We start from the raw sequence: 11,381 nt of genomic DNA on the forward strand, positions 1-11,381 counted from the left end.
TAGATGTTCTTACTACCGTCGAATACAGACCAAAACTGTCCCTTTCTATAGATAGAATAGGTGAAGCTGAAAATGAGCTATTCCATTATGTGCCATTTAAAATGGTCGAATAAATATTAGCGCCGTTAAACACAAGATAATTCATTGCTGTGTCTTTCAGCAACAATTTACCAAGAAATTACTAATTCCGTGATCGAACAAATACTTTTGTGAGATCGGTGATTCTACCTTTATTTTCAATTTTCATCTATTCAATCATGGTAATTTATATGTCATTATACAACATTTAAGAAATATGTACAAATTTTATATTCAAAATAATTAAATGTTTTAGGCTCTCTTAGGTGCTCAATTAGTTATAACACTGATTATGGTCAGTATTATCCAAAAAGTAACTCCACATTTTTCTTTTGCAAGATGGATTTTATGTTCTACTGGGTAATGCTTTAAATAATGAAAATATTGACTATATATGATATCTAGAATTAACGAAAGATATTATAACTAATAGGTTGACACGTTATTTGTATCCAACTGATCAACAGCTTAGAACTCTTGCTGGTGTGCCTAAAGAAAAACCAAAGAAAGGTAAACATACTGAGAATGAGAAGGTTGGAGATGTTTTTCATGTTCCTAGAAATTTGGATATCACGCTTGAGAGTGCTAAGATAACTACGTTAGATGTAGTGTATTTAAAATATTATACAGAGTATCAGTGGTTATTGGACTTTTCTATCTATGCTACTGCAGTTTATATCTTGACAGAGGTTGGTAATTATACCTTCTTTTCCTTCAGATCTGTATTTCCATTGATACTTTGTAGTTGTATTTATTTGCCATTTCACAGATATATAATTATTTATATCCAAACAATGATGAAATTAATCTAAGCATGCTTTGGTGCTCACTAGTTCTGGGTTTTGCATTGTATCCTTTTTATAGCTGATTTATATTATTATAATAGCACATAGATCTCTTCAAAAAGTATGTTCCTTATTGAATATTTAGTAAAGTGTTACTTTCTCTTTGGGTGCAATACTTTAAGGGAGAGGAGAGTATAGGTGAAAGGTCTACATGTATTGTAACTGGATTTGCTTATCTTCTCATAGCTATGATGGCTCTTATTGTTGATGAAAACGACCTTGAAATTGGATTGGATAAAGCTTATGCAAGTTTCAATCATAGTGCGTCTCTTTTTCTAGATAATCAAGGTCTTCCTTCTACGTAAGTTTAAAATTCATGCAAAAATGTTTGTAAATTATCATATTTTTATTTTATTCAAATAAAGTCATGAAATAACTTTTCTTTCATAGAGGACCAGTATCAAAAATTGTAGTAAAGTTCTTCCTTGCTTTGTGGTGTGGTTTACTTGGTTCTTTGTTTACTTTTCCAGGATTGAGAATGTCAAAAATGCATTTGGATGCAGCGAGGTATTAAAATTAAATAAATCTTTAAATTATGCAATTTAAAAAAAAATTATATATTTCAGATATTATAAAGATCGAAAGTTGTTGATAATAATAGCAAATCTCAGTTATATCTCCCCAATTGTATTAATAAGTTTATGGATTAAGCGTGTAAGCAGAGATTATTTTACAGTCAGAATATTTAGTGGTATGAGTGGACCATTGTAAGTTAAGAAATAATGATTACTACAATACACTTATCCATACAAGTTTTTCTTTCTAGATGTATTTTTGCAGGTTGACAACTTCAGCCTTTGAGAGTATGAGAATAATTACAATTATTGTTGTAGTTCTATCAAAATTTGTATTAATGCCAATGTACTTGCAATCGTATCTCAATTTAGCTATGCAACGGTTAGAGAATCAAAAGAAAGAAGCTGGTAGAATTACGAATGTTGATTTGCAGAAAAGGGTATCAAAATCAAGTGATATATAATATTAACACTTAGCCAACCGCGCATGCCACAGTGAAGTATATATTTTCCACCGCGTTCGAACAAGCCAACCTATACGCTGTCCACCGCGCATTTTTCCAAGTATTGAGGACTAATATTCACTACTTAAAAAACAAAGTCTAAAAATTACTTAAATGGTCAATTATATTTTGCGGTAATGATTTTATTTAACGATTTCACATATTGTTTATAGAAAACATCAAATTAAAAGTATATATTAAAAGTATTAAAAAATATAGGCAAAATTAAAAACATTAAAGATGATTAAAGATAAATAACACGACTTGAACGTGAAATTAAAAATTCATAATTCATTTTAATATTTTTTTACAGTGTCGTTATTGTAACTCTATTATAACTCTATTTAGTTATAACTGATAGTGTAATTTTTTAATTAATTTTAACACCACTAAATTGGTGTATTTTATTATATATTGTACTTTATAAAAGCAGAAAAAGTGGCGCAATTAATTGGGAGCAATTCCAGGTAAATAATAACTGATAATAACAAAAAAAAAAAAAAAGGAAAACGCGTTACAAAAGTCAAAAAGGGAGATCTCTCTATTCGTTCACGCAGCGATGTACTTTACAGGGGGGGGGGGGGATCTACCTATTCGGTTGGCTAAGTATTAAGTAAGGGAAAATATAATTAATTACTCGATACGAAATATCTTTTTTATATTTAATTTCAGATTGCGGTGGTATTCCACTATTTGTGCGTTGTAGCTTTGCAGTTTATTATTCCGATAATCATATGTTTATTTTTTACATTCATGTATAAAACTCTAGGTAATACAGATATCAATAGAATATTATATTAATTGCAATTATGATTTTCTAATTACTTTTATATATCAGGTGGTTATACGTGGCAAGGGATTTTAAAAGCACCACTACTTGAAGAATGTCCAGCTAATGAGCCACCAAAATCTTTATCAAACATAATGAATGCCCATGATAATGAAAAAACTGTTGCGCAAACGGCGCAAGATTTTCAACTTGCTCTGAGTTCCTTAAAGCAGGTAACAGTTGCAATGTAGTGCTTGTGTTAGTAATGTTAATATATACTTAACGTTAATAATAACGTTAATAATGTTAATATATATACTAAGAATATTTCTTATACAACAGATATTCACTGTGGATGTGTATAGAGGGTTATTTGGTTTCGTAACATGGTGGAGTTGTTTTACATTGTTTGCAACTACCGCTTTAGGTATATTTTATCAGAGACACTTCTCTAAAATGTAAAACAAAGCTATGGCAGGCAGCATTTGTTGTCACTTCGCACAAATTTAGGTCGTTAGTTGGTTTATCAATGCTAAGACCATTGGATTATTTAAAAAATGTATCTTAAAAATGACTTATTTTGAAAATTGTACCTACATTAATAATAATATATAAAAATTTAGAATATTTTATCATACCAAGTATTATAAATTTTAAAAAATGAAAAGGAATTTAAAAGTGTTTTACAATTAAAAATAAGTAAGGCTTCCGAATGAGTACGAGACATAAATGAATCGAATCACTGCCAGTAAAATAACCTATTTAATATTCGACGAACGACTAACTGATTACAATTAATAAATCGTTTGCGTATCAGTTCGACGTTAGGCTAGATGAAAGTAACTTTCATCAATAATGTTACGATCATAAGCGGATCAAATAGAGATATTTTTTATGCCTTGTACGTATTCGCTTTAATAGTATTTAATTAAAATCTTGTATATATTTCTATTCAAAGTGCTCATTAAAATTTTATGTACAAGAATTAATAATTTTATCGTCGATGTTTTGTGATCTCTAATGACCATTGCGTAAATTTGAATGAAGTTTTTCTCCCTGTCTCTTTCGTTCTTTACAAACCTAATTATTGTATACTGCATAAAATCACGATGTTCTATAAAAGGGAAAACTATATCGAGTAATTGTTATTCATGGACTGTGCCATCTCGGTATTTTGGAGAAAGTGTGATTCAACGTATTCAAAATGTGCCGATGCTATGCTACTCACGTATCAACCAGGCTGCTTCCGCGATATATAACTCCCCACAGAGTATCTTAGCGTCAGAATAGCTGCTTGATTTTCGTCGGTGATAATACTATCGTTTATTCTAGTGAAAAACTTTGAAAGTTCTTATAAAATAGCAAAATGTTGGTAAGTACCGCTATGTTACTATTTTCATTGCATGTTTTAATAAAAGTTATTATTTTCAGAAATACGTAGTACTTTCTTGTATTATGCTTCTTTCGGTATATGCCGAACCACCCATTCAAGGTGTAAAACCAACAAATGTACTTGGCACTTCTGATCAGCATGCATCTTTCAGCTTTATCAGACCGGGTTTAACACAAACAGCCTTCGCTTTTAGTGGCCCTAGCTCTCATCAATCGTTTAGTTCCAGTATTGGAAATCCTCATTTAGCACAAAGGGTTCTTCCAAATGTTGCTAATGCACTTGCTTACAAAAATCCTGGCTTAGGTTTGTAGCACATTCAAAATATTAGATACTTTTAGAAACTAGTTGTAACTGGCATACATTTATCATATCAGGTGTATTTCCGGTTGGTCCTGTCGCACATGGTTATGCAACTGCACCAGTTGCACCCACTTTTGTTTCTCCTGCACCTGCACCGCTACCCTATCAAACCTCGGTTGATCCAACTACTGCACTAGCTTATTATCAACAGTTACAGCAATATCAGCAAGCCCAGTTACATGGTTATCCTGCACCTAATGCGTATCAAGCACAATTAGCGCAATTACTTGCATTACGACAAGCTCAAGCTCAAGCTCAAGCTCAAGCTCAAGCACAAGCACAAGCTCAAGTTCAAGTTCAAGAACATGTGCAAGCACAAGCACAACAAGTAAGAATAATATGCTAAAGCTACATCGAATCCTACATTGTATAAAATTTAAATATGATTTTTGTTTAATAGTAATCATCTACAGGTACCTGAACAGATTCAGTTGCAGCAAGAACAACAACACCAAGCTCAGAATTTATTAGGAATTTCTTATTCCGCAGCACCTTCGGTAGCCCGGGTAAAAGTTTCCGGAAATGGTTATAAATTCGATTTCTAAGATATGTAAAATCTCATTTCATATTAGTCAAATTACGTGAATTGAAGCGACTTGAAACATTTCTTTAAGTTTCTATAATCTTCCTTATTAGCTACTTGATTTCAAGTTGTTTAATTCATATAACTTGATTAATCTCAATAAGACTTAAGTGCATTGTATGATAAAAGTTCCATATTTTATATCTTCATATTTTATTTATTTATTTACAGTGCAAATATGAACATTTTTGTACGTTACAGCAACTAAATAAATTGATCTGAAAATATTCAAATCATTTTTACTCCCTGTCATTTATCTTATTATCTTTATATAGGTCTTATGTATTTTATAGAATTATAATAATTTTATTGAATCGCAAAAGAAAAATTAAACACTGCAAAGGCCCCGGGGGGATTCGAACCCCCGATCTCCTGTTTACTAGACAGGCGCTTTAACCAGCTAAGCCACGGCGCCACGCTTGATGGAATTTCTGTCATAAACACTGATCTCATTTCTTTTTTAATACACTGAAATATATTTCCATATTGTTTTCTACGGATTATATTTTCTGCTTAAGTGTAGGAATATAATAACATTATAATATAAATATAATAAAAGGCATAACAAAATAACATCTTGTTACGTCCAAATATAAAATTTACATAGAAAGAGCTCATTTTTATTATGTGTTACTATCATATTTCATTTCATGCAAAAGCAAAAAGAGTAGTACTCTATTTGTACAACACAACACGCAGTCGGTAGGACTCGAACCTACGCTCCCAGAGGGAATCTGATTTCTAGTCAGACGCCTTAACCACTCGGCCACGACTGCTTAAGTTTAAACTCATTATATTACAAAAGTCAAGATTCAGAATTCAAAATTAAATTCAAATTTTACATTTAAAGAATAAGAGATATACGCTTTACAAAGTACTGTATTTCGTACGTATAATTACAACTACGCTTCCTGATGCTATTTTGAGACGCTCAGCTAATCTTTGGCTACAATACGGTACAGACCATTCGCCATCACAAGAAAAAATGACCTTGCTACAAAAATGTTTTGGGTCTCGCAAATTCCTTCGACATTCTTTGTCTGTTATTCTATGTCTTTCTCTCCTAGGATACTTTAGTGTAGCGAATACTTTTCAGATATCTTTGGAAAAGCATAAATATGCGGAACAATGGACAGTTAGGTTAGACTTAGTTCAGGTCTGACGACAGTTTTATAACGAGTCTCAGAACAATATCCAGATTTCGGATACTTGAAAGCATCGATTGAAATTTGGAAAATGAAACAACGCGACACATGGTTCTCTTTTGGGACATTGCCTTCAGCCGTGTGCGGACTTGAAGGGGCCGAAGATTACCATCGACGAAGAATATTGTAAACTTAATTTTATATAAAAGAAAAATACATCGTATTTTTCTTACAACACTGAAATTTGTTTAAATATTGTTAATAATGTAAATATTATTATTGTATTACAATTGCTAAAAAATGAAAAATACTTGACCCCGACGTGATTTGAACACGCAACCTTCTGATCTGGAGTCAGACGCGCTACCGTTGCGCCACGGAGTCGTCGGTGTCATCGATTGCTTCAATGCATAATACAATAGGTTATCTTTTATGATATATATATATACAGAACATTGAATTTTCATATAAAATTGATATTGAAATATAAATGAAATTAAATACGTCATTTTTTGAACAATTAATATTACATATGATATAATAATTTATTTATTTATACGTATCATGCATTAAATAGAACATGATCTAGTATGCACGTTTTGTACAGAACAGATTTGAAGATTATCATTAATTAAAACATGAATGAAAACATAAAAACGAAACATGGGAACGAAATATAGCTTTTCTTATGTATTTATGAAGACATCTTTAGTGCAAAGAATAAAATTCTGTTGAAAATATCTTCAAACAACTCAATCATTTCTGATGTCGTCTTCTTAATATGCACGTATTAATTTTTAATAAGCACGTGGTTTGTGCTCACATCCCGCATGCAAGCCTCGAATTATCCGAGAAACATATCTACCAGGAAGCTACCATTCTCCCTACGTTGAAAAGAGTTTCGCGCGGGTTGTCTCACAAAGCCCCTCCTAGCATCAGGATATCATACAGTGATTGCAATGTTACCGGCGCATATGCTGTTACGATATTCCGTCATACCTTGACTTTCGCCCGTGAGGAATTTTTTCAACAGGAACGCATGCAGCCAACAGTAATTTCATGACGCCACCGATAGAAGCGCTAGTGTAAGCATTGAATTGTATATGTGTATACGCAGGTTCCTATATACATATTGAAAGCTTTAACTATGTATGCAGAGGCAAATCCCCCACCAGTGTTCCGAATCACATGTTAATTTTAGGGGAAAGCGTAATAAGATTTGATCCATTGACGAATACCTGTTGGAAGAGTGTTGCTACGTATTATTCTTATGAAATATAACGAAGAAATGATTAAGATTTACAGAAGAATTTTGTCTGTACGTACACGCACACGTAAGAAACACATTATTAATTCCAATTTTGGGGAAAAACGGTGTCACTGTCCCGTGATTCCACTTTATATCGTTCAGGTAAGGTTAGGACATTGGCACAATGCATTATCAAGCAAAATTTTAAAGCGGTAAGATGCGTATCGACATTAGAGACATATTGGAACCACAAATTTACCAAAATTTCTAATCATACAGGGTTAACGAATCAATAAACAATGAAAAGAAGCTGTGTGACCCAATGAAGTACTGCTACGTCACAGAGGTGCTTAAGGCCCGCTCGGCTCTTCCTCAAAATTGTGTCTTTCCAATCCGCGGCTAACATAACACGCATAGAGGTATCATCCACTGCGTTTGACATCTACCGTAGATCATGCGTCCCTGTTCATGAATCGGTTAAATTGTTGATTATGTCCATTCTACCTACTAACTACAGATTTACTGGAGGATTATAAGTATGAATGTAAATAATTTAACATTCATACAACTGTACATACATGTGTAACTAATGTTCGATACGATAAGTACTTGCGTGACAAATGAACTCGAGCTGGTCTCATGGAGCGATCGCCTCTGCATATAATCATGGAGCAGTAAACTATTGCTATCAATAGCAAAAATAATTTATCAACTTTTACGCAATTAGTTTATACAACAATAAATATAGTTATGTATAAAAATATTTATTGATTATTATTTTGGAAACCCAAAAATCAAACTCGAGGACGGAATGCAGCGTGTAATATATGGAAAGAGGAGACGGGTTAGTCACGGTAAAGTAGCTTCCTCGACTAACATGTTAGCCTAATCTTAGGAGGGGCTAAATGAGACAGCCCGCGCGAATGTCGCTCAACTGTACGAGAGAGGAGAAAGGTGATTCATTCATGTTATCCTAATATTTCACGTCTTGTGTGCGGGATGTGAGCACGCACCGCATTTTGATGTAAAGAAAATGCGTAAGTACTTACATATACGTTATGGAATTCATATAAAAAGTAGTACACGTATATATTTTTAATTTAATAGAGCAAAATTGTCTAAAGAACATAAAAAAAGGAGTATGAATAGAAATTTTTAAGCGACTTTATTGTAACCAAAAATTTCATTTTATTTCTATTAAAAGTTGTTTTGTGGCGATTCTAATATATTGATGTAACTGTGCGCCTGCTTTTTAAATATTTCAAGTAAATTATTAGGAAGATAAAGGTAGATCAATTTATACTTAAATTCAAAAAAAGGAAAATATAAACGATTTATTGACCCCGACGTGATTTGAACACGCAACCTTCTGATCTGGAGTCAGACGCGCTACCGTTGCGCCACGGAGTCTTTGTTTTGCCTCACTTTTATTTACTAAAATAATAAAATATGTGTATAACAACAAAGATCAACATTCTTTTGTATTATATCAAAGTTTTTCATGTTGCTAGGCAAAGATCTTTCATATATAAACGATTTTACAAAAATTTTTACTATTCAAGTAAACAGAGAATTCGAGTGAGATATAGTTTCAAATCTCAAACACTTAACTATTTGATATTTTCAAAGTAAATATACAAGATTGTGATATTAATGGTTATTCTGTTTGTTAACAAATTTTTTAGGCAAACTCATCCTTAGTTACACTTTCACAGGTCACACGTAATCCATATGCATCTATAATAAAAGTGTTCCACAGCCTAATAGGGCCAAGCTAAACTGATCTCGATGACTTGTAAAATTAACTATTGCTCGAGTAATCTTTAATGAACTTCAGCATAAATAATTAAATTAATAAAATTTGAAAAATCCCTGTTTATCTAACCACGCAGGGAACATCTTTTGTACATTTTTCTTGATTATACTTGGCATTAATATATTGTTGGGAATTTTGAGTGGCCTTCCGTTTATGGCTCGTACGAGCCCTATCCTTTCTTTAGAAAATTCCGAAGTACATGTTCTACCCGAGCTGTAAACTTAAGGACTCCGAGGTCAGTTAAAAACCCTAACCGGGAAGGTACGATGGACAAACGAAACGCAACGGCTGGTAGGGCGAATTAGCAACGTAGGAGGACAGTTTATCAACAGACTTCGTACCATGCGAGTGAAATACTTCAATCCCAACAAGATCCTACCACCGCCGTGTTCATAACATCACACGTTACTTGTATACAACAAGTGCAAATACAGTTTTAGATTAATCTAACACTCGATCTATTAAACCTGCTCCACCTTGAGCGTTAATTCATTCGAGGTACGTGATATCGACCGATCGGTTTGACCTGATCGGTTGCTCTTTAGTCGAGAATTCGCAACATATATTAACATTAACCTAATAAGTGTTTTATAGCGAAATTTTACTTATTTATGTAGATTTTTGAATAACATAGTCTTTTATATACAATTACTGTGAGAATCATTCGAATATTAGTTCTTAATAAATGATGTTTTGATTAATAAATATTTCAGTAAGAAACAGCCTTACAAAATGTTAAACAATATATAATGCAATAATTAAATATAATAAAAATATGTGAGGGCTGTCATTTTTAGGAAAAGTATAGAGGGTTTATATATACAGCTTCTGTTAAATTATATTCTACGCGCATAAATACAACGAATGGTATTGAATATTTTGTATCTATTCATTGGGTGTGGCTTGTGGTGGCATCTTCAGAATGAAACATCTATTAGGCCAACATATTATTCAGAAGCATTGTCACATTCTAGTTAAATCGGTAAAATAAACTCCGTATGACATAAAAGGTAATCTTTCTATCCGAAGTAAGAAAGTACATGAGAGAAATCATAGGTGTCGCTGACTGTGATGAAGAGGAGATAACCTCCTTCTAATACATAGTTTCCTAATAGGTGTGAACCACGGCGCCGCGTGTCGACGCAACCCATTGGACTTTCAAGGGAGTTGCTACCACCGTCTTCTTCATTAATTACGCGTCGTTGATTTATGAAGGTTTGTCGAAATACAATCCACGAACTTATCACGTGTTAAAGTATTACAAAAGAAGGCAAAAAGAAATGGCAGCGGTGGGATTCGAACCCACGCCTCCGAAGAGACTGGTGCCTTAAACCAGCGCCTTAGACCGCTCGGCCACGCTACCAGTGATAACTACAATTCTCATGTAGATGTCATAAAGAGTCTTAATAACCTTCTTAAAATAAAGTCATGTTTTACATATAATATCAAGTTATTGTCATGTTTCTGTGGCTGGTCTTCATTCGGCACTCTAAATTTGTTAATTTTTGTTACAACACATGACAGTCTTTAACAAGAAGCATTCATAAATACTAATTCTAAGGAGATCATTATTTTAAAGGTTATACGTGCTTTACTTTTTACTTTTAAATTACTTTTAAAGTTGGTGTATATTATACAATTATCTTAGACATACATGTTTTATGATTTATATGCATCGTCAGGATTTGATTAACAGAAGTAATTTTGGTTTGGGTTAGGTTTAATTTATGGTATAATATATTGTAGTAACCAAATAAACTATGCGTGAACTTTATATGCTTCTAAAATAATGATCTTCGTGTTTTAAAACTGGAATTTTTCCACCCTATTTGTCAAAAACTATCATATGAGAAAGAAATAGGTTACAAATTCGATGTGTCACAAATCAAACTTCAACCCTTCTCATTATTTGTTTAATGATCAATTATCATTGTCTTACAGAGATGTATGAAAAGTATCTCCAAAGGGAAGTATTTCTATGGAGAATGAGAAAAGCCTGTTGAATTGCTTTCAGTTAATAAAAACATCATGTTCACGTGATTCTTTTAAGAACGCTTTCCAAAAGATACCGGCGGAGGTGCTCGCGGGTAAACTAGGGTGGGTGGTGAGTAAGTGGTCCATATAT

General features: G+C 32.9%; 2 protein-coding genes, 1 long non-coding RNA gene and 5 other non-coding genes across 9 annotated transcripts; 3 read left to right on the forward strand and 5 right to left on the reverse strand.

Annotated features, from left to right (window-relative positions):
* Window positions 1–75: 75 nt before the first annotated feature.
* Emei (transmembrane protein 161-like emei) lies at window positions 76–3,702 on the forward strand. The gene is made up of 11 exons (XM_072010772.1): window positions 76–260; window positions 335–438; window positions 512–767; window positions 848–927; window positions 1,009–1,224; window positions 1,314–1,430; window positions 1,490–1,630; window positions 1,704–1,878; window positions 2,614–2,710; window positions 2,780–2,943; window positions 3,053–3,702. Exons 1-11 carry the CDS (start codon window positions 258–260, stop codon window positions 3,170–3,172), a joined length of 1,473 nt encoding a protein of 490 aa, XP_071866873.1. The 5' UTR covers window positions 76–257; the 3' UTR covers window positions 3,173–3,702.
* A 222-nt stretch (window positions 3,703–3,924) lies between these two features.
* LOC139991031 (uncharacterized) lies at window positions 3,925–5,273 on the forward strand. 2 transcript variants are annotated; one of them, XM_072010809.1, is made up of 4 exons: window positions 3,925–4,082; window positions 4,142–4,406; window positions 4,478–4,791; window positions 4,877–5,273. In XM_072010809.1, the coding sequence occupies exons 1-4, from the start codon at window positions 4,077–4,079 to the stop codon at window positions 5,006–5,008; spliced, it is 717 nt and encodes a 238-aa protein (XP_071866910.1). In that variant the 5' UTR covers window positions 3,925–4,076; the 3' UTR covers window positions 5,009–5,273. The 2 variants fall into 2 exon arrangements, with proteins under 2 accessions (XP_071866910.1, XP_071866911.1); XM_072010810.1 differs by having other exon boundaries at window positions 4,864–5,005.
* Window positions 5,274–5,387: 114 nt separating this feature from the next.
* Trnat-agu (transfer RNA threonine (anticodon AGU)) lies at window positions 5,388–5,461 on the reverse strand. The gene has a single exon. It is a non-coding gene; the product is annotated as a tRNA-Thr (tRNA).
* Window positions 5,462–5,740: 279 nt separating this feature from the next.
* On the reverse strand, window positions 5,741–5,822 carry Trnas-aga (transfer RNA serine (anticodon AGA)). The gene has a single exon. It is a non-coding gene; the product is annotated as a tRNA-Ser (tRNA).
* A 681-nt stretch (window positions 5,823–6,503) lies between these two features.
* Window positions 6,504–6,575, reverse strand: Trnaw-cca (transfer RNA tryptophan (anticodon CCA)). The gene has a single exon. It is a non-coding gene; the product is annotated as a tRNA-Trp (tRNA).
* Window positions 6,576–7,399: 824 nt separating this feature from the next.
* On the forward strand, window positions 7,400–8,203 carry LOC139991045 (uncharacterized). Its single transcript, XR_011800725.1, has 2 exons — window positions 7,400–7,602; window positions 7,720–8,203. It is a non-coding gene; the product is annotated as an uncharacterized lncRNA (long non-coding RNA).
* A 575-nt stretch (window positions 8,204–8,778) lies between these two features.
* Window positions 8,779–8,850, reverse strand: Trnaw-cca (transfer RNA tryptophan (anticodon CCA)). The gene has a single exon. It is a non-coding gene; the product is annotated as a tRNA-Trp (tRNA).
* A 1,687-nt stretch (window positions 8,851–10,537) lies between these two features.
* Window positions 10,538–10,619, reverse strand: Trnal-aag (transfer RNA leucine (anticodon AAG)). The gene has a single exon. It is a non-coding gene; the product is annotated as a tRNA-Leu (tRNA).
* Window positions 10,620–11,381: the final 762 nt, after the last annotated feature.

This window comes from Bombus fervidus, chromosome 9, assembly GCF_041682495.2.
Source record: "Bombus fervidus isolate BK054 chromosome 9, iyBomFerv1, whole genome shotgun sequence".
In the NCBI taxonomy this organism is placed as follows: Eukaryota; Metazoa; Arthropoda; class Insecta; order Hymenoptera; family Apidae; genus Bombus; species Bombus fervidus.

What these genes read in the sequence shown, in the direction of transcription:
- Emei (XM_072010772.1), top strand. An exon ending in CAGTTTATATCTTGACAGAG is followed by an intron (nt 768 to 847) that starts GTTGGTAATTAT and finishes GCCATTTCACAG; the next exon opens with ATATATAATTATTTATATCC. An exon ending in ATTCATGTATAAAACTCTAG is followed by an intron (nt 2,711 to 2,779) that starts GTAATACAGATA and finishes TTTATATATCAG; the next exon opens with GTGGTTATACGTGGCAAGGG.
- LOC139991031 (XM_072010809.1), top strand. An exon ending in TTACAAAAATCCTGGCTTAG is followed by an intron (nt 4,407 to 4,477) that starts GTTTGTAGCACA and finishes TTATCATATCAG; the next exon opens with GTGTATTTCCGGTTGGTCCT. An exon ending in TGCAAGCACAAGCACAACAA is followed by an intron (nt 4,792 to 4,876) that starts GTAAGAATAATA and finishes AATCATCTACAG; the next exon opens with GTACCTGAACAGATTCAGTT.